At 45.4% G+C, this 27,928-nt stretch overlaps 1 protein-coding gene across 2 annotated transcripts in view; it reads left to right on the top strand.

Annotated features, from left to right (window-relative positions):
• Positions 1-27,928, top strand: part of Itpr2 (inositol 1,4,5-trisphosphate receptor type 2) — a 398,346-nt gene that overhangs the window by 273,395 nt on the left and 97,023 nt on the right. For both annotated transcript variants that reach the window (XM_057792035.1, XM_057792044.1), the window contains 3 exons: positions 181-291; positions 3,988-4,083; positions 6,736-6,858. In XM_057792035.1, coding sequence (XP_057648018.1) covers positions 181-291; positions 3,988-4,083; positions 6,736-6,858 — 330 coding nt within the window. The remainder of the gene's footprint in view (positions 1-180; positions 292-3,987; positions 4,084-6,735; positions 6,859-27,928) is intronic.

The following is a 27,928-nucleotide window of genomic DNA, read 5'->3' on the forward strand; positions in this document are numbered from 1 at the left end:
GGCCCAGAGGCATTGACCAGTGCAAGTCAATTAATAGAGCCCACACCCCAAAAAACTAATTAAGCTGTTCAACATTTGTACAACAAATGCACCTGGCATTTAAAAGTTTCAGGTCTTCTGTTGCCATCTCTAGTGTGGAGAGAAAACAGCATGCCATTTTACAGACATCTCCTTTTCTAGACCTGCATCGCCACTCACGAATCGAATGGGATCGACATCATCATCTCCCTGATTCTCAGTGACATCAACCCTCTTGGCAAATACAGAATGGACTTGGTGTTGCAGCTGAAGGTAGGGTGACCCCGGCACTTTCCACACGCACCTCCCATGCAGAGTGAATTCTGAGTCTTCAAGTGATTGTGCAAAACATCACCTGCTCAACTCGGGAACCGACAGGAGAGGGCAGCGAGCTCAGGAGGCTCTCACTGAGCCAGGGAACGTGTGACCTCCTGCAGGCTGCAGGCACAGTGAGGTCTCTGCTGAGGTGCCGGAGCAGCCCCTTGCCTCCTCTCCCCTGTTTTTGTTTCCCATTTTTATTACAAATAGAAGTGGAAGGTGTTTGATACCCACTGTCTCATGGACATTTAATCTGCCCTGGCTTGAGAATTTCATCTAGTGGTCACAATTAGATAGCATAAAGGAATGTTGCATTTTAGTTGAATCTAGCCACCTCCCAATCATAGCGTTTATGTTGAGCCTAGTATCCACTTCTAGAAAATTCTATCTATCAAAACTTAGGAGCATAATGGCATCCAAATATTTTTGTTCAAATGAAAATAGATAAATAAAAAACAACTTACATAAATCTTACGTGCTAAGAAATGATATTCAAGTTAGATAAGTTACTTTAGGCTGCATCATTGTGTTGAATATTTACACTAGGTAAAACCAAACCCAGGGGCCTGTAAGGGGATAGCTTGGTAAGAACAGCTCTCAAGTTTGGTCCCCAGAAGCCATCTGAAAAAGCTCAGTGTGGCGCTATGCCTTCTAAGTGCTGAAGAGCGGCCTTTCTGGAAATCTCTGGCCTCTGCCAGCATAGCCCCGTAACCAGTGACCCGTAGGCCAGTGAGGGACCCCACCTCACACACAACGTAGACAGCCTACCTAAGGGTCGGCTGACCTTGTCCTCTGGACTCCACATGCATGGACACACGTGCACAGCACATATAAACAAACTCAGCAGCTCATCACATGGCCTAAACACACTCTTGTTTTTGGTAAAGCCAGACCTTTCCAACTTGATAGAAAATTAAGCTGAACATTGGGCAGGTGAGTTGGTGGCCAAGGAGAATCCAAACTGCTGTCTGTATACAGTGGGTTATATACAGATCCACTACTGTGAAGTCTGTGCTGGGCTCTGCTTGTGTATTTAATGCTTTCGTCCACACTGTGTGTAAGATCTGATACCCCCACCCATACCCTGGCCCACCTTCATGATGGAGGTGCCCTTCCTGCCTTTGTTCCTCGGGCTTTTGCTTCAGTTAGCGAGCACTGGTGTTTGTGACATGCAGCCCAACTGGAGACGCTAACAAGAGTTTGTCCTCCTCTCTGAAATTCAGCCCTAACTGTAACTCACGGAGACACAGCATCCAGAGGCCTCTGATGCTCTTTGTTTAGAAGCTGAATTTTAAAATCTGCCTTGTCAGTCACATGGCTCTGTGGGGGAGGTGTTGAGTGACTCACCGACTTAACAGAGTGTAGGTGTGGGGTATGTACAAATCCAGATCTTACTTTGAAAAATTAAATAATGATGATTTACTGAACCAAAATACTAGGTATTCAAATTAAAGTGTTTTAAAACTGGTCATTCCGTTTTTATTTATTTCAGTAGCGCAATTTATTTAAACATATTGCAGTCAGATAGATCAGCATGCATCCAAAGGAACAGTTGGGTTTGTTTCTCTTGAAATACCTTGACTATGGTTTTAACTTAAAGTCTGAAGTGAGTATACTCTTTAAATCTGAAGATTTTTTGTTTATTATTGCCTGATAAGAGAGCAGCTGTGAGGCACAATTATCCACGTTGGCAAGTTTAGGGACACTTATGAGATGAGGAACTTCAAATAATAAATCAGTTAGTAACATTGACTCCTGGATTTGATGGCTTAGTTAGCCATAATTTTAGTAACATACCTTCAATATAATATAGCACTATAAGTATATACCAAATGACTTAATATAATTTAAATGCAATATGATACAAACTACCATTTTAAATATGCTTTATATACTCATTTAATCTCTGGCTTAGCGAACATCTCAGATGCGTGTCTCATCCTTCACACTGTATTCTGGTTTTTGTAACTGACCTGTGACTGCCGAGTGCCACGTTTGGTAAGAGGTGCATGTCTGTGTTTTGTTTAGAAAGACTCCAGCTTCCCCTCGAAGGAAAATCCTGTTAGCAGGAGTTCTTGGGTTCTTCAGTACACCCAGGTGCACGAACTTCTCAATTGGTTCAGAGTTCAGGATGCCATTGGCAAGGTTTCTTTCTATTCTCACAAAGTATGAAAAGGAAAATTGGTTAAAAGCACCACACTACCAATGGCATCAGAAACTGGAGACATTTTAGAGCCCTGTTCTATTGGCCCTGCAGAGTGCGGCTCATTTGAGAACACACCCTAACCTGCCAGGGTGTTACCTGAATTCCGTGGGGTCTGCTCGTGTGACTCTAAGGGTTCTCCGTCCCCTCTAATCCCTAAGCCGTGTTTTAAACATCTATTACTTGGAACCTAGGTTATAAAAGTGGTTCATAGGATTTGAAAATACTCATTAAACGCAAAAACAGAACAGGAAAAAAAAATAGAACCCCATTCCCTGCACTGAAATCTTTCATGGTGGCTGTGGCGTTGTCGTGACCCACCATCACCCTTGTCACCTTCAGGACCATTAGGCATCCTTTTAAAGGTGGCATTTGGCAGAGCTGGGAGCACTGGATGGAACGTAGGACCCAATCTAACCCGAGTTAGTTTACACAGTCTCATCAACTAGTGCTTTGTCTGCCTATGCCAAACACGATTCAGCTTAATTATTTCATTCTTAATTATTTCACTCTAAAAACATGTGGACTCTGAGTCTCTTAGACATGCCTTTAAATCTCTTCACCCCCACTCTCTCATACACACACACACTTATCAGGAGTCTGTATGGAGTAACAGTGTTTCCTGTGGTGACTCTCTGGTACCGGTTTAAGACTGAAAATTACTTCGTACTTTGAGATCTTAAGTAGCAGTATCTGAGGTAGCATCCAGGAACACATACCACTTTCACTCTTTATTAAGAGAATAGTCTCAATGTTAATAAACGGGATGAATTAAGTGAGCTATCGGGAAATAATCTTCATATTTCTATTTCATAGTTCTAACTTGGGAATTTAGGACTTCAATATTAGTTCTCATTGATGATTCACAAATATATGTAATATTTCAATATGTTGCTATGATTGTTATGTTTTTAAAATGGCTGTACTCTATTCTTTAAATTATATACATACCATGTCCACAAACTGTCACTGATTCCTGTTCATCTGATTGTATTATTAACATGTCATCATGGAAATCCAATTTTAAAAACATTGGAAGAAAACATATTTCTATTTAATGCAGTGTCTAGTCAGTCTTCCATTTAAAACACCTGTAATTTTAAAATATTCCCCATTGGGCAGGCAGTGGAGGTGCACACCTTTAATCCCAGCACTCAGGAGGAAGAGTCAGGCAGATCTCTGTGAGTTTGAGGCCAGCCTGAGCTACAGAGTAAATTCTAGAACATCCAGGACTACACAGAGAAGCCCTGTCTTGGGGTAAAAAATTCTCAAAAAATATCCCCCATCTTTTATGACTCGTAAAATATCCTACTTTCTGCTAATAAAGAAGTTTCAGATTTCTCCTGATTGAGAAAACAAAAAGGGCCCAGTGATCTCAGCCAGCACAGATGCAGAGGGCTATTGATCTGTGTGAATTGTGTGTGTACTCACCCAGTCCTTGTCCCCAGAACAACGCCTCCAAGCTTTTGCTGGCCATCATGGAGAGCAGACACGACAGCGAGAACGCAGAGAGAATTCTCTTCAACATGAGACCCAAAGAACTGGTAAGCGCGCTTGCCCAGTCTGTCTGTCAGGGGTAGCATTTCCTGCTGCTCAAGGGAGCCTGGCAGGAGCACCATGGCCTCTGCAGGGGAGGGTGGTGAAGGCCCAAGTGACTCGGACCTGTGGATTCACTGGGTTTTATTTTAGAATATTTTTCTGTTTTTATTTATGTGTATGTGTGTGTGTATGTATATGTATGCAATGTGTGTTCTGCTGCCCTTGGAGGCCAGAAATGTGTCAGATCTCCTGGAGCCAAAGTTACAGGCTGTTGTAAGTACCCGGATGTGGGTGCTGGGAACTGATCTAGGGTCCTCTGCAAGAGCAGGAAGTGTACTTAATCCTGAGCTATCAGTTCAGCCTCCTTTTGCTAGTTTTATCCACTTTAAGCACGTTTCTTAGCTAAATTTCCACACTCTACTTAATTATATACAAATGAGTTCTGTCGAAAAATAAGAATTATCTTGACTTTAGTGATTTCTGGGTACAGTCAGCTGTTAGTATTGTGGGCTCAGCCCTATAGCTTGACAATCTGTGGGCCGAGCCTACAGACCAACACCTACAGACTCTTACCTTGTTTTTTCCTATCAATGCAACGATTCACATAATGTTTGCTGTATGTTACACACTGTAAGCGACCTAGAGATGATTAGAGTACACAGGAGGGTGTGCGCATGTACACAGTACACGCAGATTGCTCTGGTTTGTAGCGGGACTTGAGTATGCACAGATCTTGGGATCCTCAGGAGCTATGGAAGTCAGTTCCCCAGAGAGGGACACCCAGGGATGGTGGTGCTTAAGGAAGGCCTGAAGAGCTGGTTTACCACGCCCCCCGTGTTTTGTTTGTACTTTCCTAAAAACACAGATGAATTTGGTTTGCATGTTTTGTGAATCGCTCTCATGAATGACGTCTGAGAGACAGAGGGAGACAAGATGGTGACTTCACGGAGTGCCAATTTAAAGCTGTATTCCTTTTTGCCTCTGCCACATAAACTATGATGTCATTCAGGCATGCCAGATACCTGTGGAGCATGCTCAAATGGTGCTGCTCGGTGCTCCTGTGACAAAGTCCCCTCACATCAGGGATGCTGCTGGTGCGCAGGGCAGTCCTGTGGAGGCTGGAGCCATGTGTGCTGGATTCCCTGTGAAGAATGGAGTCAGGAAGGATAGGCAGAGAGAGAAGATAGGCAGTTCGGCTTCACGTTATTCAGTGAGCGCCTTGTCTCCATAGGGGGTAGAGTAAGGGCTGTGGACTCCCTGTTCTCTGGTTAGTGGGATACTGAGTATGTATTCATTTGACAAAGCTCTGGGCACTCACTTTGAAGAGAGTATCCTTTGCCATTAACACCCGTTCTATCTTCTGCTCCCTCCTTCTTGAACCCCCCTCAAACTGAGTTAGATGCCCCAGGCCTGTCGTCATGGGGACAGTGCACCGCTCACCCCCTGCTGGACAGTATGACCCTTGAGCAGAGACACTCCACTTGCCCACTGTGGGCTCTCCAGTGCCCGGTACTGGGGCCAGCACCCTGTCTCCAGCTCCCTCTTGAATGCTCAATAAACAGTGGGTTTCTCTGGATTCCAAATTCACTTAAATCCTGGAGACTTCAGAGCATTAGTGTCCAAAGATAGAAACAGAGTGTTCCAGGTAAACATGGAACATTGTCACAAAATGATTCCGTGTTCATTTAAATAACTGTGGTTTTCAAGAGTATTTCTAAAATATTTTCTGTTGTATATATATATTAGTTATATATATTCTGTTATGTAAAGCTAACGTTAGTTTTATTATGGCATTTTTTGCACAAATGTGTTGTACTCATTAGGTTTCTCCTGCTGTGATAAGCATCATGACCAGATGCAACTGGGGAGGGAAGCGTTTATTTGACTTAAACTTCCAGGTCGGTCCATCACAGAGGAAAGTCAGGACAGGACCACAGAGGAAAGCTCCTCGCTGGCTCAGGCCTTTCTTCTACAGCCTAGGTCCGACCTGCTCAGGGATGTTATCGCCCCAGGGAGCACTGCCTTCCCACATTAATTCCCGAAAAAGAACAGAAAATGCTCCAGAGGGCAATCTGAGGGAGGGAGGCAGTCTCCCCAGTGAAACTCCCTCAGATGAATCTAGGCTCTCTAGTTGACAGTGGAAGATGAGAGATATGACATTATACTTTTTCCTTCCTAATCGCCTCCACATTGCTGATCCTGTCTTCCCCTTTGCTGGCTCCCTGTCTCAGATGCCTGCCTTTCAGCTCACGGGTATTACCCGCTTTCCACTTCTGTCAGCTCTCATTTTCTCTTTTCACAGTCCTGTCTACCTTCACAGTAGACACGCGCACACACTTAGATCTCGAGTCTGGATCTACCTTCACAGATAGACACGTGCACACACTTAGATCTCGAGTCTGGATCTACCTTCACAGGTAGACACGCGCACACACTTAGATCTCGAGTCTGGATCTACCTTCACAGATAGACACGTGCACACACTTAGATCTCGAGTCTGGATATGGGAGAAAATGAGATATTTGTTTACTTACAGCTTTTATAGTTTTGTCTGCCATGAAACCTGCCAATTTTAAGTTACAGCTCGCTAACAATTTGATGAGTTGCTGCCGCCGTGCAGTCCCTGTGCTGACTGTTTGTTCGTTATTTATTGCTAGGTGGATGTGATGAAGCATGCCTATAACCAAGGACTGGAATGTGACCACGGGGACGAGGAGGGAGGGGATGACGGTGTTTCTCCAAAGGACGTTGGTCACAACATCTACATTCTGGCCCATCAGGTGCGCATTTTTATCTACATTTATCTTGCTTACCTGGTCATTGTGTCTTATGCTGATAGCTTATTATTATATTTTTGCCTTCTGATATCCTTATTTATTCAGCACCTGCCCTCCTTGGTTTCAGCTAGAGAAAACAGTACGTCCTCAGAATGCCCAATTATGCAATTCAGTGGCCACTAGGGAGCCTTTGACAAGTTAAAGAGGCTCGGGAGAATACTTCTGGGCCTGGAAGAAGAAAGTGTCTCACCCCAGAGCCTCAGGAGAGGGGAGGCCAGCTGCTGAGGAGGCAGGGTGTGAAGAGGTGGGTAGGGGTGTTCTACCACATAGCCAGGGCTAATCCAGAGAGAGCTCTGCCCTTCAGGCATAGGCTGACAAGTTCTTAATTGAGGTCATTAAGTTTGCAGCTCTAAGCGCTTTCCACAGGACTTCTAGCATCTATAAACTAAGTATTAAATTTCTTCAGTGATGTTTCCATTTCATTGCTTGTAAGTACCAATATTTGATGAGCATTGTTTGATAAGCTCAATCCCACAAACATGGTCAAATCTAAACTTTCATCATCTAACACAGATAGGTTTAAAATATAAAACTTGAAATGTGCACATGTTGGCTTGATTTTTGTCTCCAATGGCCCCATCATTTTGAGGGGATAAAGTTCAGGCTTTGAAAACGTCTCAGACTTCCCAGGTGCCTCCTTCCACCTGCTATCTCTCCTGTCTGCTTTCCCATTCTTCTTATCTGTTGATTAAATAAATATTGGTGGAGGGAATGTCGGATTCTGAATAGATTTAGTTTTAAAGGTTGCTCTCTAGGGATTTCCTGTGCCCGCCATATGGCCGTCTACTGGATAGAACCTTGAAGAATGTTTTTGATTACTCTTTAAGGAAGGACTCGATTGTGAAAGCTCCAGCTCAGGGTTGCTGCTCCTGTCATGCAGTCAGCACCCTGAGACTTGCAGCATTCTCGTAATCTGTCCGTTCACAGGGCGAGGGCAGCCGAGTTACAGCTGTGCAGACGGAAAGGCATTTTAGGCATTGAGGAACCAAAAGCCAAGCCGAGAGATGAGCAGAAGGAAGTGGAAAGACAGAGACTCAGGATGTGGGGAAGTCCCATTTCAGAGAAAGAAAAGTCGGGTGGCAGAAGTTGATTCAAGTTAGGAAAAATAAGAAAAGAATGAGTAGAGAATAAACTGGAGTGTGAACAGAAAAAAATGATGCCCAGCCAGGACTTAAAATCCCATGGCATGCCGGAGGAACACAGGAGCACAGGGACGTAGTGTGTGCCTGGGCAGAGGGTCACCTTAGAGTCTGCAACACCATCAGGAGAGGTGACAAAGAAAACTAGGACGGAGCCAGCCCCAGAGGGTCTTCCTAAGAGGACTAGAACCACCTGCAGAGTCTTCACTGGAAGCTGGTCCTTCCTTGTTGGCGAAGGCTGTCACCTCAGCACGGGTGAGCAGCTGCCTGCCTCAGGCCTGGCCCTGTATGTATGCTCTAGGGCATAAATCCTCAGTCAGCCTGACCTCGCCCGAGCACCAACAGAATTGCAGGCTTGGAGACAGACCAACCCCCATACCCTTGAAGTCTCAAGACACCAGCAGGAGCATGGGCAACCGGAACATCAAAGATTCAGGTTAGGTCAGCTCCGTTTCCGTGGACTGAAGCCCAAGAGCAGCAAATGCAAATGTGTGAGCTTGGTCTTAGAGGGAAGGAGGACGCAGGACTAGAACAGACAGACGAGGAAGGCAAACTGGCGGCAGGAGAAACGCAGATGGCAGAAAGACCACTGGTTTTGATTGGCATGAGCTGGAGAACAGATCTGTTCTTGGAGAGAACAGAAGCATCCAAAGATGAAAGCGCCAGACATTCAAGCCGTCAAAGGGCGATCAGGGGTCAAAAGCAACTTGCAGAGATTAGGGAAGCAGCGGATGCGGAAATGGCTGGGGTCCTACAGAGGGATTTTATAAAACCTCTCCAGTCGTTTGCAGAGCTGTGAGGATATGCTGTGTAGCTGTGTTAAGGAAGCCAGGCTTCCGGAGGGAGAAGGACCCAGCTGAGTAAGGGAGGAAGTGGGTTCTGAACTGCCGAACGCATCAGCCTTGTGACTTATCCGAGTCCAAACAGGTCCTGTTTAGAAACCAGAGAGCTTGCAGGAGAGGAATCAGGCGCAGACACCCCCCTGCCCCATTCAGTTCTGATTCTGCTGGTGTAACTGATGGTATAGTCGTTGCCTGTGTCTTCCCTTTAGTCCACAAGGAATTGTTCCCCGTCAGCATGTCGTTTTCCTTATGGAATTAATTATGCCACTGGTTTTCCTTGAGATGTTATCAGCTTTCACTCACATTGGGCTCTTTCGATTCTTACGAGTGTGAGTCATGACTGGCTTTGGGCTGGGCTGTTATCTGGTTCCTTGTGAACCTGCCATGTAAACAGCTTCTACACTGAGGTGTCATGAACCGAGTACAGGGTGGCCAGCTGTTCTTCAGAAGGGGAGCAGCTGTGTAGCACTGTGCAGAACCGTGCAGGACGGATCCAGACTTTGAGGCGGGAGCATGGCACTTGGGCAGCTGATGACCTTGCAGATTTAAGCCCGCCTCTGTACCGCCCAGTCATTCAAGAACCAAGCTGCCCTTCCTCCCGGCTTCACCATCATCATCTTCTGCACAGATGGTTTATTTTGGTGCTGTCAGACTTTCAGTTTTTGTTGTTGATGCTTTTCGTGGCAGGGACATGGTTCTGCTTTTCCACCCTGACATCCCTCTGGGCCCTTCCTGTGGTCTGTGTTACAAGAAACAAATAATGCTTCTTGTAAGTGTCTTGTCTAATCTGCATAAAACTATTAATACATCACACAGGGAATTTCTTCAGCTTTGATTCTGCGGTGTTGTGCTGTGAATTTCTTCACCGCTCAGCTGCATGTGCTGGCTCTTCCTGTCTCTCGATCTCTTCTGAGCCCTGGTCTTGCTGTTTCATGTTTTGTTTCTTCCCCATCCCGTCCCTGTTTGAGGTTTCTTTTGAAGCAGTTACCACCCACCGTCTAGTACATTTCTTACTCTTTCACATGCGTTCATCATACGTTAGGCTGCATCACCTCCTTAGCTCCATCCTGCAATTGTCTCGTGTTGTCTGAGTCTCTCCATTTGCCTCTTTCCTGAAGTAAGATGTATATGGAGATGGCAGGGCATCATGGCTCCTGCCTTGATAATCCCATAACTCAGGAGGATGAGGCAGGAGGACTGCTGGAGGTCTAGGCCAGCCTAGGTGCCAGCATGAGACCCTGTCTCAAAACACAAAATAATAGAGCAAAATAAAAGAAATGGATGAAGAAATGTTAGATGCTTTGTGGGCAGGAAGACACATTTGTAGTAGGAGCGGCGGGCTGTGTTCCCAGCACCTGGCCGCCCACACGGCTAGCTTTACCCAAAATAATTACATGGAAACTGTATTCTTTTAAACACTGCTTGGCCCATTAGCTCTATCCTCTTACTGGCTAACTCTCACATCTTGATTAACCCATTTCTAATAATCTGTGTAGCACCACGAGATGGTAGCTTACCAGGAAGGATCTTAAACTGCGTCCATCTCGGAGAGGAGAGCTATGGCGACTGCCCTCACTGCCTTCTTCCCAGCATCCTGTTCTGTTTACTCTGCCTACCTAATTTTCTGTCCTATTAAAGGGTCAAGGCAGTTTCTTTATTTAACCAATGAAATCAACACAAAACAGAAGACTCTCCCATATCATGCATTAAACAGAAAGTCAGTGGAAAATAAGAATAATAGTCACTTTGATTAGTTACATGAAAGTCTTCTTAAAATGCAAGCTTTCAATTTTTTATGAGCATTTTCCTGAATCAGTAAATGGCCTTTGAACATGTAATTTTAATGTCTGTATAATTAGACACTATTCAAATGTTCTATAATTTATTGAATCACTCTTTATTGTTAAGTATAGGTTTCTAATATATTTGATATTATGAATTATGCTGTGATTAATGCCCTCACACATTAATCTTTGTCCACTGTCCTGGTGGTTTTCGTAGGGTAAAATCAAGAAGTTCAATTACTGGGCCATAGGGGCCACTCTGTGGCTCTTGATACCCTTTGCGAGACTTAGTACTGTTCAAAGAAAACTTTGCAGAACCGATAGAGTCAGGAGTATAGCTCTCGGTCCACAGACTCCTGTTCACTCCATCTGTGTGCGACACGAAAATGGAGATCTCACTTGTAGTCACTTCCTTTGCAGCAGCTCTCAGCCTTCCTGACGCTGCAACCCTTTCATACAGTTCCTCACATTGTGGTGGCCCCAACCATAAAATTATTTTCATTGCTACTTCATAACTGTAATCTCGCTACTGTTATGAATCGTAATGTAAATATCTGTGTTTTCTGATGATCTCAGGCAGCCACTGTAGAAGGGTCAGTTGACTCCCAAGGGGGTCATGACCCACAGGTTGAGCACTGCTGCTTTAAAGAGCTTTTGAAATTGACCATCTGTCTGTGTATTCTTCGTTCTTTGATTGCTTGTATTTCTCCTATGAATTGCTTGCAGGTATATTTATCTTTTATCAGGTCTCCTTTGTCTTACACAATTTTAATTAAGGATTAAACCATTAATAACCATTCATCTATCATATTGATTATATCTATTTTCCAATTCATTGGCTTTTCGGGATTTTGATATCTTTTTTGTCTGTCAGCTTAAATCTGTTAGACACTCCCCTGGGATTTCAATGAATACATAATGAATCCCACTTTTGTATTTAATAACTTAGTTCTCCACTGACATCATACATAGATGAGAAAATGTTTTTCTTGGCCTTTGATTTAAAAAAAATAAGGTCTCACTACACAGCCATGGCTGGTCTGGGGCTTGGAGCAATCTTCCGGTGTTAGGTTTCTTGTTGTTTGGATCACGTGTGTGCCACCGTGCTGGGCTGAGATGGTAGGTCCCAGTTCTAACACATCCCAGAAGGCACAGTCTGAGTTTTGATGGAGAGGCCATGGTAGCTCTGTGAAGGAATGCAGGGAGTGGAAGCTTCTGGGGAAGAGATCAAGGCCAGAATATAGACCAGCCTGGGGCTTACATGTGTTGTAATAGGAGCGGCGGGCTGTGTCCCTGGCACCCAGCCGCCCGCATGGCTAGCTTATGCTCCCAAATAATTACATGGAAACTGTATTCTTTTAAACACTGCTTGGCCCATTAGTTTTAGCCTTTTATTGGCTAGCTCTTACATATTGTTCTAACCCATTTCTAATATCTGTGTAGCCCCACGAGGTGTGGCTTACCAGGAAAGATCTTAACCTGCATCTGTGTCTGGTGGGAGAATCATGGCGACTGCCTGACTCAGCTTTCTTTCTCACAGAATTCTGTTCTGTCTATTCCATCTACCTAATTTTCTGTCCTATCAGGGCCAAGCAGTTTTCTTTATTAATTAACCAATGAAAGCAACAGATAAATACAAGACCCACCCCCATCATGCATGTGTGTGAGCAATCTGAGCAGGACAGACCTAGGAGGCCTGATGCTCCTCCCTCAAGCAAGACGCTGGTATGCACCTCTGCCAGCTCACCTGCTGGGATCCCAGACCTGGTGTTCTTTCTGCTCCTTCCAGAACTTCAAAAGAAGCCTAAATTTTTAGTTTTTTTTAAAAAAAATTATGAAATCTCATCTTTAAAAGTTGACAGCTCATTTAAAAAATGTAAAGACATGGACCAGGCCAACCTAGCTAAGAGCAGCCAGGAGCCACAGCTCACCACAGGTCAAACCTAGGACCCACATTCCTCAAACCCTGAGTTGTGTAGATGAGCAAGCTGTCTGGCTGCCAGGCACCATGACATAGTCGTACAGGCTAGTAACGATGACAGATTTGCACTTGGGACAATTTGCACTTGGACTAGGAACAGCGGAAGAGAGACAAACATGTCACAATTAGCAGACCATGGTATCAGCCATGAACTGGTGGGGAACAGGGTGTGGTAAAGCTGGAAATGAGATTGCTGGAGATGGGGCCATCTGGAGGACTTTCTCTGAGGATTTGAAACTGAAGCTGGATCTCGGGGAGAAAAATGAAAGCAGGTGAAATAGACAGGAAACCCTTACAAGGTACGGTTCGATGACTTCTGAATGGCATGAGCTCAGTGTGTCTACAGGGAGAAAATGAGACCCAAATGCTGGTCTACCCCAACCAGCTAGAGTGTCCATCCCATTCAGTTCATTTTGGGTTCATTTATCACAAGGTAGTGGCTATTGATTTCAATAACAACTCAAGTCAGGCATCATGCTAGTTGCTGAGATGAAAAGATTCATCAAGAAACTCCCGAGGAAGTGAATTCTGGAAGGAGAGGGAGATGAGAAACTGCCATAAAGATGCTGTGTTGAAATGCAAGATGTTTGCACATGGGCATCAGGGGTGAGGGAAGAGGTTGGTTGAGGCAGATAGATCTGCTCCCATGAGAAGGCTCTAGAGACTGGTGTTGCTCTCAGGACTCTAAGCTTAGGAATCTCCATCACGTCCACTTAGGCCTACATATGACAAAGGCTATAGTAATTGGAATCAAGTGGACATCATTGTGATAAGCAGTCATAGTCACTTAAGAAATGCCATGCACATGATCGAAGTATGAAGAAGTGACTAGGAAGTGACATGCTCTCAGGCTTGGGATTTGGTAGTTTATGTATAATAATAAAATCCAAATGCAGACTTTTTTCTATTATCATTGTTACTGTGGTCAAAATTGGTGGTAATTCCTGTCCTCAGATGTAACATGAGGGCCAGCTTGTTGGGGTTTCTGTCCCGCCTAGTACCCCACAACTGGCAAGCCCCAAAGAAAATCACACACAGGTCTATATAGGTTATAAACTGATTGGCCCATTAGCTCAGTCTTCTTATTAGCTCTTGTAGCTTATATTAACCCATTGTTCTTATCTACGTTAGCCACATGGCTTGGTACCTTTCTCAGCTGGGTAGATTACATCTTGCTTCTTCTGTGGTCTGGGCAGGACTGCGGAGGGAGCTTCCTGCTTCCCAGAATACTCCTGTTCTCATTGCCCTGCCTCTACTTCCTGTCTGGTTGACCAAACTATACTTCCTGCCTGGCCAATCAGCGTTTATTTAAAACATGATTGACAGAATACAGACAATTCACCAGCACCACTCAGAGTATAACATTAGCATCCTTTAATGCTGACAAGATACCTTTTCTCTTTTCTTCCCTAGTTTCACACCAAGCGTGGTGTCTTGCAGCAGTAGATATAAATTCATCACAGCATGCATGGGTGTTGATGGTTGTAGAAGGAGCAGCAGGCTGCGTTCCTGTCGCCTGACTCCCAGCTGCCTGACTAGCTTATGCCCCAAAATAATAACTCACAAATTGTATTAATTTAAATACTGCTTGGGCCATTATCTCTAGCCTCTTACTGGCTAACTCTCACATCTTGATTAATCCATTTCTATTAATGTGTGTAGCACCACGAAGTGGTGGCTTACCAGGAAAGATTCAGCATGTCTGACCTGGCGGCTGGCTCCATTGTGTCTGATCAGAGAGGAGAGGCATGGCGATTGCCTCATTTCCTCCCAGCATTCTGTTCTGTTTACTCCGCCTACCGAATTTTCTGTCCTATCAAAGGGCCAAGGCAGTTTCTTTATTAACCAATGAAATCAACACAAAAAGAAGATCCTCCCACACCAGGTGGTGTTTGATGTAATAGAAGCACTTTGCACTGGGTAGGCAGGGATCTTGCTCACCTGGTACTGATGGCTTATTTTCATTTTATAGGTCACTCTTAGCTAGTCTTTTTATTTAGCTCAGTGTAGACAGGGCTTTGTATTCTCTTCCCTCTTGATGAGCATTTTTCTTATTTGTGCAAATGAGATCACCTTTCTCTTGAGCGAATGGGCTGTCATCTCCTGGAGTTGAGTTTACTATTTCAAACCTGTATCTGCCTCCCCTACAGTCTCATGCTTCTGCTGCTACAACTGTAAGCTTCTCCAGTCACCATGCCTTCTCTACTGGACTGTACACTCAATCCATGAGCCAAATTAAGTCCTTAATTCAGTTGCTACCTGTAAAGTATTTGATTGGCCATAGCATTAAGATGTAGTAGCTAATAAATGCTATGCATACTACTAGAATACTTCCAATTATTTTCTGTGTATTAGTTCATGCATGTTTGGTTGTTTATTCATATGCAATTGTTCATATGAACAATTCAGTTGTTGTGCTTATTTGTTTGTGCACACTCAGTTGTTCATGCATTTTTAATTACTTATGCATATTCAATTGTTTATGCACATTGAATTGTTTATGCATATTGACTTGGATATTTAATTAATAGAAAACTCACAAATATGGGAACTCGTGAGTTCTCTCTCTGTTTTTTAAAGAAAATTCCCAAAATAATAAAAGTAAAATGAGAAAACAAAAAGCTTGGCTATGTTAGATTTAAATCCTTTTAGTAAGCACTAAATACCACTCAACTGAGCATCTGATAGTCTGGGTTACAGCTGTTTGTGTCACCTCCAAGTTCATACTTAGCAGAAGCAATAAAAATGCACAAAGGGGGAAGTGGAATGAAATTGAACTGGGTGGAAGGATCGTGAAGGCAAGTTCAGGAGAAGTAGTATGTTTGGTTTACTGGCTACCTTCTGTTAGCAGCATCTTTTTTTTCTGTGACATGTTTATCAGAGCCCTCATCTGAAGTCCGGCAATGCAGCAGCTGTGGCTAAAGAATCCAGCTCCTCTTCTCCCTCACATCCATGCTGACTTCAGCCACATCCACAGGATTCAGAGTCTGTGGGGGGATGATGCATGTCTGTAACCTCTGCAATTGGAGTGGAGGAAACAGCTCCCTGGAGTTCATTGTCCAGCCAGGCTGGCTGAATTAATGAGCTCTGCTCCAGATTCAGCAAGAGAACCTGCTCAAAAATATAATGTGGAGAACAGTGGAGTGGTCTTAGTGACGATGGTCTCCGATTCCACATGTGCACATATATGTACACAACTAGGTGCACATCCCTGAGGCACATGTGCTTATACCCCTGCATTCACAAAGTCTTGTAGGAGTGCTGGAGATATCAGAGAGTTGTATGCTGTTCCCCTCCTAAAGGAAAATGCCAGCACTTGGTTTCCATATTTCAGTCACGCGGATTGTCACTTGGCACTAACCAAGGCACTCTGAGAAGGGGTGGCGGCAGGGGATGGTAGGCGTGGCTTCCTTTCCTGCTTCATACACTGGGACACTTTGTTATACTGACATTTTCTAGATATCTGATAGTCTTCATTAAGTCACTTTCCCCTTAAAAATTCCATTTCATCACTGCAATTGCTTGAGCTGTTCTCATTTGAAGGGCTATGCATATAAATTATTCTAAATACCCTGAAATCAGAGGAAGTGTGTGTATCACTCAGACTGCCTTAAAGTGTTTCCCTAGAGACTGGAGCAGCTCACCTCTTTCCAGCTTCTGCCTCCTGATGCTAATGCGTAGTAATCAGCACGGCTTCATTTACTTTATTTGTGGAAGCAGAAAGATGGGTTTGTAATTGGATCCATAACTCCCATCACTAATATCTTTGAAGGGTGTTCACTAACTGACAATTACTTCATCTCTATTATCATCACTTGTGGGAAGTGGAAAACACAGCTGATTTCTCTGCTCAGAGACACCCAAGTAGCCTGGTAATACCTCAGTAGAAATGCTGTATAGCAGCCTAGCCGCTACTCCTCTCATGAGGTGTGTTTCCTCTGTCCACTGATGGGGTTCACAGTTTCTCTGACTTCAACTCTCTCATCCATAAAGGCAGTACAGGCATTCATGAGCTTTGTCTACAGGGACCCACATGAGTACCAAAGCATCTTTAGACAATGGCTTTTCTAATGGGTTACATTACATTTTAAATAATTGTTGGTCTAGCTAGCCAGCTGCTGGATATTTGTGTTTGTGTACACCTCATCTGCTTACAACAGGGATTTGAGGCTAAATGAGAAATGCCTGTGTGTGGAATTGTACTCTTAAAATATGACCTCAGAAGCCTGGGAAGGGAAAATGATCAAATGTTCTGAGAGTTTGGCCGATACAGTCTCCATTTGCCAGGACCAGTGTGGCATTATGGGTAACAAAGAGTTAAAAGTCATGTGCTGTACTGTTCATTCGTAAGCATCTTTGCTGGTCTTGAAAAGGAATTGAAATGGGAGCATAGCATGCCTTCCCACTTGCCCCCCCCGCCCCCCCAGTGGACAGTGGTTTCAGGAAGACTGCTGCAGGCTATACTTGATGCGATTCCGTCAGCTCCTGGTTCCTTTTCAGCTCTCTGATGCAATCATCACTTTTCAGGTTTAATCAAGAGTAAAAGAGTAAATACACAGGGCTGGGGAGATGACTCTGTTAAGAAAGTGCTTGATGAACAATTGTAAGGAACCAAGTTCAGATCCCATTACCCACTTTAAAAAGCTGTGATCTCAGTGCGGTGGTTTGAATGAGATGTCCCCATAAGTCTTGGGCATTTGACTACTTGGTCCCCAGTTGGTGGCCATAGAGGATTAGAATGGCCTTGTCCTTGCTGGAGAAAGCATGCCACTGGGGGCAGGCTTTGAGGTTCCTAAAGACCATTTCAAGTTAGCTCTCTCTGTGTCCTGCTTATGGCTCAAGATGTGAACTCTCAGCTTCTGCTCCGGCTGTCTGCGGCTACTCCCTGTACCCCGCCACCCTGACCCCTAACCCTCCAGAACTGGAAGCCCCAAATAATCCCTTCCTGCTGTAAATCACCTTGGTCATTGTGTTTTATTGCAGCAGTAGAAAACTAAAGAATTTGCTGAGCACTGAGGAGGCAGAAGCAGGAGGCTCCCAAGAGCCTGCTGGCTGCCTCAGCTTGCAGAAGCATTGAGCTCCAGGCTTAGTGGGAGAGCCTGTCTGTAAAAACATGATGAAAAGCACTAGAGAAAGAGACCCGATGTTGACCTCTGGCTTCCACACACATGTGCATATGCTCTCTCTCTCTCACACACACACAAACACGTACCCCCACATATACAAAAAGTGAATGTAATTAATCTTGAGAATTGTTCATACTGTGGCCATTGTGAACATAGATGTTGAATAAGATTGTTCCATAGATATACTTTTGTAGTAATAGGAACGGCGGGCTGCTTCCCGCCACCCCGCTAGCTTTACCTGAAATAATTACACGGAAACTGTATTCTTTTAAACCCTGCTTGGCCCATTAGTTATAACCTCTTATTGGCTAGCTCTTACATATTGATCTAACCCATTTCTAATATTCTGTGTAGTACCACGAGCTGGCTTACCAGGCAAGATCTTAACCTGCGTCTGTCTGGAGTGGGAGAATCATGGCGACTGCCTGAATCTGCTTCTTTCTCCCAGCATTCTGTTCTGTCTACTCCACCTATCTAAGGGTTGGCCTATCAAATGGGCCTAGGCAGTTTCTTTATTAATTAACCAATGAAAGCAACAGATTAGAAAGAAATCACTCCCACATCATACTTTGGTGATGGGGGATATTTGTATTGTATGAGCTTAATAAAACCTGTTTGAAAACTGTCCTAAGATTATAAGAGTTGGAGGTAGAGGAAAGAGGACAGTGGTTCAAGGCCAGCTTCAGCTGCACGAGACCCATCAGGTAAAAGCATGTGATTGTCATATCAAGCTGCAAACACTTTAGCCTTTCAGGGCCTGCGTAAGCAATAGGCCCACTGCTCTCAGCGGTGAAGATAGCATCAGATCCGCACCCGCTGTGTGTGAGCTTATACAATGGCTCCCCTGCTTGATGTCATGTTGCTTGTTGTACTCTGGGCCTGTGTCCTTCCTCCTTTAGCCCCTGAAAGCTGAGGTGGCAGGTGTGGGTCACTGTGACTGGCTCAGGTTTGAGGTCTGGTTCCTGAATGCCACTGGGTGATGAGCACTGCAGGGGATGCAGTGATACCTGGGGGTTTAAGTGAGTATTATATCACCAGGTGCTGCAGGTGACTGGACAGGACTTGGGGTGGTGTGACCAGATGCAGATAGTGGTTATAGACTTGGAAGGTTCAGTTGAGCAATGAAGGATTTTTTATTGCACTTATTTGTGTACATGTGTGCATATGTGTACAAACCATGGTACACGTATGAAAGTGTGGATTCTCTCCTTCTACCACTAGGAGGATTCTAGGGATTGAACTCAGATCATCAGGTTTGTTGGCAATGCCTTTACCTACAATGCCATTCGTGGGTCTCAGAGGCGGATGTTTTTGTCATACAGAAAGCATAAGCAGAATAAAGATATTTGCCATGCCGTGTGTGGAAGGTTAGTGCCCCGGGACCTTGTACAGGAGCAGAAACACCAGTGTAAAACGATGGAGAGACTGTCGTACCAACGTGTGAGGGACTACAGACATGAAAGAATCCACGTGCAGAGAAAGTTACCTCAGTGTGACGTGGGACACATTTCACTCCTCTCAAGAGTGTGCAGTGTTACACTCTGGTGACACACAGTTAATGGGACATTAATGATGTTGTAAAATACTAGATGTAATAAAGAATACTGGTGCAGACATATGCTTTAGAAAACATCTGCCAAACCCAAAGCCTCGTCAGTTCAAGTCTTTTCATGGCTACTGTTATTTGTATACTAGTTTATATCCCGGCGTTATTTAACACTACTCAAAGGTAAATCGATGATAATGAACCCGAGAGCACACTTAGTTAGTAAACGTATAAGCGAAGGAAAAACTTTAATGTCAAAGCATCAAGTGATATCCTTTATGTATCTGTGTACACGTGTGTGATTCTGCATATACAATATTCTGTGTACGTGTTTGTGTGTGTGCATGCGTCGCTCTGCCTGTGTCTGTCTGTAGTTGTACATGCCCACACTGTTTACTGATTGTTTTCTTTTGTGATTCAAACATAAATGAAGGTTGTTTACAGCTACAAAGCCGGATTTTTATCCTGAAGACTCGCTGTGGACACGAGAGGGGGTGAGATGGCAGGACAGAATTCAGCTGACATTTCCTTCTGCTTATTGATCCAGTGGTAGAATTCTAGTGTCTGAAAACAGCTTTCTCTGGTGCAATGGCCAAGAGAGTTGTATGGGTATGTGAGCCTTATTCACTAGCGACGAGACTGCACAGCTGTGGCCTTTTGTGTCTCTTGATCAGTTTGGGTTTCAGAATTACTTAAAGAGTCACAGAAAAGTACCAGGCCACTGCAATAAAACAATGCTAAATACTGGATGGTAATTGTTAAATAAAAGAAAAAAACCCTTCAGATAAAAAATAAACCCCCATTCACGTCACACCCAAGATCACGTCACACCAAGAGACTGTCTGAAATTATACAGTAGGGGAAAATTGTGGCAAGCCCCAGATGAAGGTTTTTGTTATTATTGTAAGAGGCTCCATTAGAGATATAAAATTGATTGTTTCAAGAGTCGCTGTCCTGTCATCTGTTGGTCACATATACATACACCCACATGCATGTATAAGTTTGACAGCTCTGTGAGGCACGAAAACCATGTGCTATGTGCTACGTGAGGATTTCCAGAGTGCCAGCTAGTAAATGTTTTAGGCTTGTGAGTCCATACTGTCTGCTGAACATACTGCACTTTGCCATTCTGGTGCAGAAGCAACCGTGGACAACATGTAAACAAGCCGGTCTGGTTGTGTTTATCCAAATAAAACTTCATTGTATGAAGCAGGTGTGAGAACAGATTTCACCCAGGAGGGTTGTTTGCCAAACCCTGCTGTAAATGGCTTTTATAATCTTCATACTTTCCATGTCCCATATTTGAAATTGCCTGCTCGTAATGGCTGGGCCCACACGATGGCCCAGCAAGAAAAGCTCTTCCCCCAAGCCTGATGACCCAGGTTCAATCCCCAGAACCCACATGATGTTAGGAGAGAGCCAAATCCCACGGATTGTCCTCTGACCACACTGCTCTGTAACACGTGTGTCCCATGCCCACATAATATATAAATAAAGGAGTAAATATTAAAAAATGAGAAAAATGGGACACTTATTTTTGCAATTCTTTTCATCTTTTAGTTTTTATTTTTGACTCAAATACTCATGTAGCCTGAGCTTGTCTAATTTGCTGTGTAGCTGAAGATGGATTTGAACCTCTCACCTTCTTGCCTTAATCTGTAGAGTAGTGGGCTTATAGCTGTGTGTCACTATGTCTAGCTATATACATTTATAATTAAAAATTTAGAATATGTCCATGAGTGTGTGTGAGTGAGGACATGCATATGAGCTCATGGGTTTGGAGGCCCATGGAGACCAGAGGTATCAGATTTCTGAAGTTACAGGCAGTTGTGGGTTGTCCCACGTGGGTGCTAGAAATTCAACTCAGGTCCTCTATGGGATCAGTGTGTGCTCACAACCACTGAGCCATCTCTGCAGCTTGTATTTCTAATGTTTCATTCACTTTGGTTTGGTTGTTGTTGTTGATGGTGATGGGGATGGGATCTAAGGAGTCAGGCATGAGAGAAAGGTGCTACACCAGCCCTCTCTTTGTATGCAAGCCCGGAACACACACAGAGGCATGCACGCTAAGTTCCTAACAGATAAGAAAGGAAGATGTTTGAGGTGAGCTTTCTATTACCCTGATGGCAACATGACCACAAGCAGCTTATGGAGGAAGGGGTTTATTTTGTATCCACAACACAGTCTGACTACTGAGGAAGTCGGGGTGGGAACTCAAGGCAGGAACCTGGGTGCAGGAGCTGAGGCAGCAGCGTGGAAGAATGCTGCTCACGGGCTTGCTCCTCTTACACAGTCCAGGACCACCTTCCCACAGGGGACACCGCCCAGGGTGGGCGGAACCTACCCCAACAGTCACTAATTAAGAAAATGCATTGCGCAGGCCAATCTGGTGGAGGCTTTTCCCCAACTGAGGGTTCCAGTTTCTAAAACGGCTCTGTCTGGTATCAGTTTGACATAAAACTAGCCAAGACAAGGACACTGTAATTCCACAGTGTTGTGATTTATGTATTCTGTGGACAGTGGGACTCTGATAATAAATACGGAACCTCTCACTATGTAACTGGGCAGACAGATGTATGTTACCCACTGGGCCAAGAAGATAGGTGAGTCCACTGTGAACCAGGATGGGGCTGAGTCAGGCAGAATAGAAGCGAGCAGGAAGGAAAGACTCAGGACAAACTAGGGGCATCCAGCAGGGGCCAAGGCTGTTCCTTGCTTATGCCTGACATGAACTTGGGAAACACTCCCAGTCAAAGATGGGGTACTCGGAGTCACCTCGAGTCCCTGGATTCTGTCTGCCAAGACTTGGGTTGAATGGTCAACCCCCACATTGCTTTTCCCATCCAGCCAGGGTATTTTTATTCAACTTGTCGACAAACCACATATTTTCTAACCCCGACTCTGGACTTCTGCACATCTCAGCTTCCTTCTGTCCGTGTCTGATAGGTCAGTCACCTGACCAGACACAGCTTCCTGCTCTTTCCCTTCCTTCCCCCTCTGTGCTTCCCCGTTTGTGGCATCACCCGTGCCACAGCTGCCTGTTTTCTCTCCGCCCCCACCTGCCTCTCGACCTCCATTTATCGAGATATTTTATCTGCTCGAAAGCAAAAGGCTTACAGTAAAAGACATGCAGGAAACCCACCTCTCATTCCTCCTGCGCATGTGCTCCTTGGCCCTGAAAGTAGCATAAGATGCAGGCTTGGATGCAGTCAACAGATGGTCAGAGATCAGGTAGTGGGTGGGCAACCTCAGTCCAGAGAACATGCCATTCTGGCTAAGGGGTTTATCTTCTTGGCTTTGCCTCCGGGACCTGGCATCTTTATTTCCTGCAGCTGGTCAGCCCTGTGTGCTGAGGAGGAAGGGAACTGTGACTGGTTCTGGAGTCCCTGGCCTCTCAGAATGTGCTGGGAAAAGTGCGAATAGGGGACAGCTCCCAGGGAAAGAGCTGGCTATTGGCAGACGACATTATGTGAGCCTGGAGGTGGAAAACCTTGGGAGTAGAATAGAGCTGGACTCTAGCCCGTGGGTGTTTAGGAGGAAATGAGACATTAGGATGGAGGAACATCAGACATGGACTCCAAACTTTATTCTTGGGAAGAGAAGCTAGGCATGAGCATCAGTGTATACAGACATTCGTATAGCTGGTATTTGAAATTGTGATATAGATGAGATTTCCTAGAAAAGCAGCTGGGATGAGGGGTTAAACCAAGAAGGAAACCCCAGCATGATTTCAGTGCTACAGGGGGGAAGAAGACCCCAGAGAATGACTGGAATTGAGAGGACTAAGAGGATGGGGTACAGACTGGGGAGCAGTGAGACTCAGCAGGAAGGCTGGACGTTGGCCCTGAAGGACCCAGTGAGAAGTGCAATCCTGGCTTCGGCAGCAGCAGTCCGTGTTGTAGGCCAGCTCCAAACTGGACCACAATGAGCAGGGGAGCTGCTGAGTGGTCACTCTGCAAAGGGCACCAGGTCACACCGCAGAGGGCGCCAGAGACTCGGTAACAGTGAGTGGTCACATGGCAAATAGGGCGCCTGAGACTCAGGGGAGCAATGATTTGATGCAGCTCAGCCCTGACATCCTCTGGCAAAGGCTACCTTAAGCAGAGGAGAGGGAAAGGGGACTCTCAGATTTAAGGCCCCCACACCTGTCCCCACCCCTGGGGGTCGTGGCGAGTGGTGGGCTATGATTCATCCTATTTTTCTTCTGCACCTCACAGAGGCTCTTCAGAAAATTGTGTGTGTGTGTGTGTGCATCTGTATGTGTGCACATATGTGTGTATGTGTGCACGTATGTGTGTGCATGTGTGTGCATCTGTATGTGTGCATGTATGTGTGTGTATGTGTGTGCATCTGTATGTGTGCACGTATGTGTGTGTGCGTGTGTGTGTGTGTGTGTGTGTGTGTGTGTGTTGAGTCTTCATACCAGTGTTCCTTTAGGCCAGTGGCATTACCTAAAAGCACAAATAATAAAGAGCTAACTAGACATACTCACAGGCTATCTGTGTGGTTACTCCACGTACTTGGGGATCTAACCACGTCCTTCATAACTACTTAGTCCTTGTCACCATGGTCTCTGGTGGATCGTAGCCTTCCTGCTTCCATTCCCATGTGTACCCCAACTTTCCCTGACACAGCAGTCACTGTGAACCCCAACAAAGAGATTATGTTATGCCCCGATTACCCTGGGCTCAGCACCTTCTAATACTCACATCTTAGTGAAAGTCTTGTCCCTGTCCCACCCCCTCCTGCCTTCCTCCCTCCCTCCCAAGTGTTTCAGAGACAGATGAAATAGCCCAATTGGCCTCAGCCTCCCAGTGCAGGGATTTCAAGTGTGTGTTGCCATGTATGGCTTAACAATCAAACCTTATGTTGCCCTGAAAGCCTTGTTGTATGATCTGGGCCCCAACCCACACAAGTGTGCAAGAGCAGATCTCCGTTCTCACCAGGAGTTAGTCTGGGCGAGTCTCCTCTCTGTGTGGCGTTCTGTGACTCTCGTCTATGAGAAGCGCTTTGGACTCTGGGTGAGCGGTCCGCGTAAGTCCTCTCCGTCAGCCCCTGTCTTATTGACTCTGTCGCTGATTCCGGAAGTCCCACTCGGCTAGTTCTCAGTCCTAGTTGATCACTCCCACCTGTTTAACACTGAATCATGCGCACACACCCAGAGTATCTCCACGGCTCAGGGTGTGGGTGGGGCCGGGCAGCTAGGCCCTTCCCAGCTTCTCCCTGGGGACCTGACATTTCCCCAGTTCCCATTCCTGTAGGCGGTAGACCTGAGGAGGAAGGAAACACATTCTTGTGATCCTCCTCTGCCTGCCCCCAGGTTACTCTGGACCCTCTCCCTCATCACGTGTTGTGTCCTACAGCAGAAGTCCGGGAAGATAGCCTTGTTCTCTGGGACCCAGCCACCTCCCTGAGCAGCCTGGTCAGCCTTCCCATCAGCTCTGCCCTCCAGCACCCTCTGAACTCTGACTCCACTTTAGTTCCTTTCCACTTCCCTCTGCCTACAGAAGTCAGAGAAACTGTGTCCCGGTGATGTTTCTCGTTTCAATGAGGTCTACACTCACTCTCTGGCCTGGCTTTGGAGTCCTGCCACGCTGTGCTCAGATTACTCTTACACTGTATTTGCTCACTTATTTTGGTTCCTGTTCAACAAGGACTTAGTGTCTACCCCATGTCAGAGTGATTCTCTGAAATCTGTATTAACTGGATGCTCTCAGGAGCTTCCCTTGCAGAGAAGAAAGTTGGAGGACAAAGGAGCAAGAGGATTTGTGGTTGTTTGACCCTGGGTGTTCTCAGAGCCTGTGATGCTAACTGGATACTTGAGTCACCTCTGTCCCTTCGCTCTTCCTAAACCGCATACTGGGAGTCTGACCACATCCTTTGCAACTGCTTGGTCCTTGTCAAAGACCTTGTCTCTGGTGGATCGTTAGCCTCAGGCTTTGGTCTTCAGGCTTCCATTTCTCACGTGCACCTCCAACTTTCTCTGCCCTGGTAGCCATAGTGAACCCCAACAAAGATTATGTCATGCCTGGGCTTATGCTGAACTCAGCACCGTCTAACACTCACTTCTTAGCAAAAGTCCTTTCTCTGTCCCACCCCCTTTGCCCTCCTTCCTCCCTCCCAAGTGTTTTAGAGACAGATGAGGTAGCCCGCCTGGCCTCAGGCTCATGGCTATCCTCATGCTCTCAGCCTCCCATTGCAGGGATTTCAAGTGTGTGTTGCCATGTGTGGTTTAACAATCAAACCTTAGGATGCCTTGAAAGCCTCGTTGTATGACCTGGGCCCCAACCCATGTCGTTGGTGGTTCCTGCCTCGCTTTCTTTCCTGGGGTAGTGGGCTGTGCTCTGAATCACAAACTGTAACCCTGGTTTGTGTCTTTGAACTTGCCACGGTTCTGTTTTGTTAAGCTTTTGGGGAATTGATCTCTGATGATTTGATTTTAAATGGCAGTCTCTGCTCCACCTTCTTTGCTTTCTTCTGCTCTTGGCCCCCTGATAGGTCCATTGTTCTATCATGCTTGTGGCTTCTGCCCAACTGGAAGTTCCTTGAAGGCAGAACTTTTGTCTTTTTACCCTTGAGATTCCATCAGAACTAACTTAGCTCAAGCCAGAGGCTAACCAGAGACTCTGGAGTGCAGAAATAGGACTGAAGAACCATGGGCTTAGTCCACAGTTGCTCGGTTTTTAAGATCTTTTTTAATTGGCTTGGAATAAGAGGATTTTTACATTTGCATATGAATAATTTATGGATATGATAATGTTAATAATTATATATGGATAACTCATTATCTCATTATGTCATAACAAAGAAATTTATACTGCAGGTAGCATCTTTGTTGAAAGTACCTATGAGCTTGAGTTCACGACATCTATCTGGTTAAATGTCACCTTCACTGGCTACCATTTTTAAAAAGGATGGTGCATTTTTCTAAATGATTTTGTCTGAATTTTCTTTCTACCCCTCCTTTCTCTCCTGCTTTCCTCTGCTCTTGTTTACAAGCTGGCACAGCCACCTTCTAGCAACTGAGCTAGCGCCTCTACTCCATGGGACTTCATGATCTTTTTCCAGTCTGTTAGACTGCCCAAGTCCTTCCCTAGAGCTGAGATTTATCTGGCCTCTCTTGCTCTTTTTGTCTGGCAGGGACTTTTTGAAATACATAGTTCCTTTGAGCAGTATTCCTTTCCTTTACAAACCACAGCATGAACAAAAGCTGACCTTTCTAGTCACTGTTACTTAGTTAAACAGAGAGAGGGTGGTGGCCAAGAGTGTTCGTCCGGTGTAGCTCAGAAATGGAAAGCTAGAGAAATACTCGTGGAGGGAGTGCGTCTCTCTCAGGACCTCGGGATTCCACCCTGATTTTACATATGGTTAATCTGTGCACTTTGTGTTGATTCTGAGCCTGCTGGTGAATTTGTGGAGAGCTGTAGGACTCACCACTATAATTTCAAGGCTTTAATTAGTACAGTTTGTCGTGGTTTTGTCAGGACTGTGAGCAACTGACTCACTCTTCCAAGAGGAGGTCTGCTGTAGATCGGAGCTGATAAGAGATGGAGAATAATCCCAGCTCTCAGCTGAGCATGGGCATTTGCCCGGGGACCTAGGAGCAGCAGTATCTGCACCCCCGAGAAAGTCTTTGTTTTGTTTTGTTTTTTCGAGACAGGGTTTCTCTGTGGTTTTGGAGCCTGTCCTGGAACTAGCTCTTGTAGACCAGGCTGGTCTCGAACTCACAGAGATCCGCCTGCCTCTGCCTCCCGAGTGCTGGGATTAAAGGCGTGCGCCACCACCGCCTGGTCTGTCCGCATCACAAGGCAGTCGGCCTTACAAAGGTCAGGTGACGTGAACGTGTCCTGAAAGGCCGGTGGGACCAGAAGTAGTCGCTTCCGGATGCAAAGGTTCTTACTTTCCCCAGCCAAGCGCAGGAGCTGCTCTAATAGGCCAGCTTCTCAGCTCCTCCTAAAGACAGCTTTTCCTCCTCCCAAATCCTTTGCCCTAAAGAAACCACAGAAATTACTAGAAACAGAGACTCAGACTTTTGACAGGAGAAGCATGCATTCGTCCTTCCTGGTTTCTTTATCATTGTGAGAAATTACTGCTTGCGTCTAGAAATAGGAATGAAAATACTTTCTGAAATTTCCCCAGAGTGTGCTGGTTCCTCATTTCCTAAAGAGCAGCCCTTTGGAAAGCTAAACATGTGGGTCACTTTAAAGCAGAACTGACTGTCAAATAACAAAACAAAATGAAATTAGGCTACCTAGTCCTCCGTCAGCCACCATCCGGCAGTCCATCCTGTGGATGGTCACCTGTCTTCTGCCCTGTCATCTGCTGGACACACATCTGGATATGTGGGTAATAGTGAACAAAACCACACCCTTCCAGACGTGCTGGGTAGGGAGATACCAGCGTGTATAAGGAAGACTCACAGTCCTGGGTCCGCATCTGGATAACAACGAGGGAAGATGGCTGTGCTCTGTGTATTTGGTCTTGGACGTTTCCCAAGCCCTCCTCCCAGGGCCCCGTGGGAGGAGGACCATGGTGGGTGGGAGTGTCTCACAGATTCTTTCTGGGCGCTGGCAGGGTAGCCCAGGAAACCATCCT

Source organism: Chionomys nivalis, chromosome 1 (assembly GCF_950005125.1).
Source record: "Chionomys nivalis chromosome 1, mChiNiv1.1, whole genome shotgun sequence".
NCBI lineage: Eukaryota > Metazoa > Chordata > Mammalia > Rodentia > Cricetidae > Chionomys > Chionomys nivalis.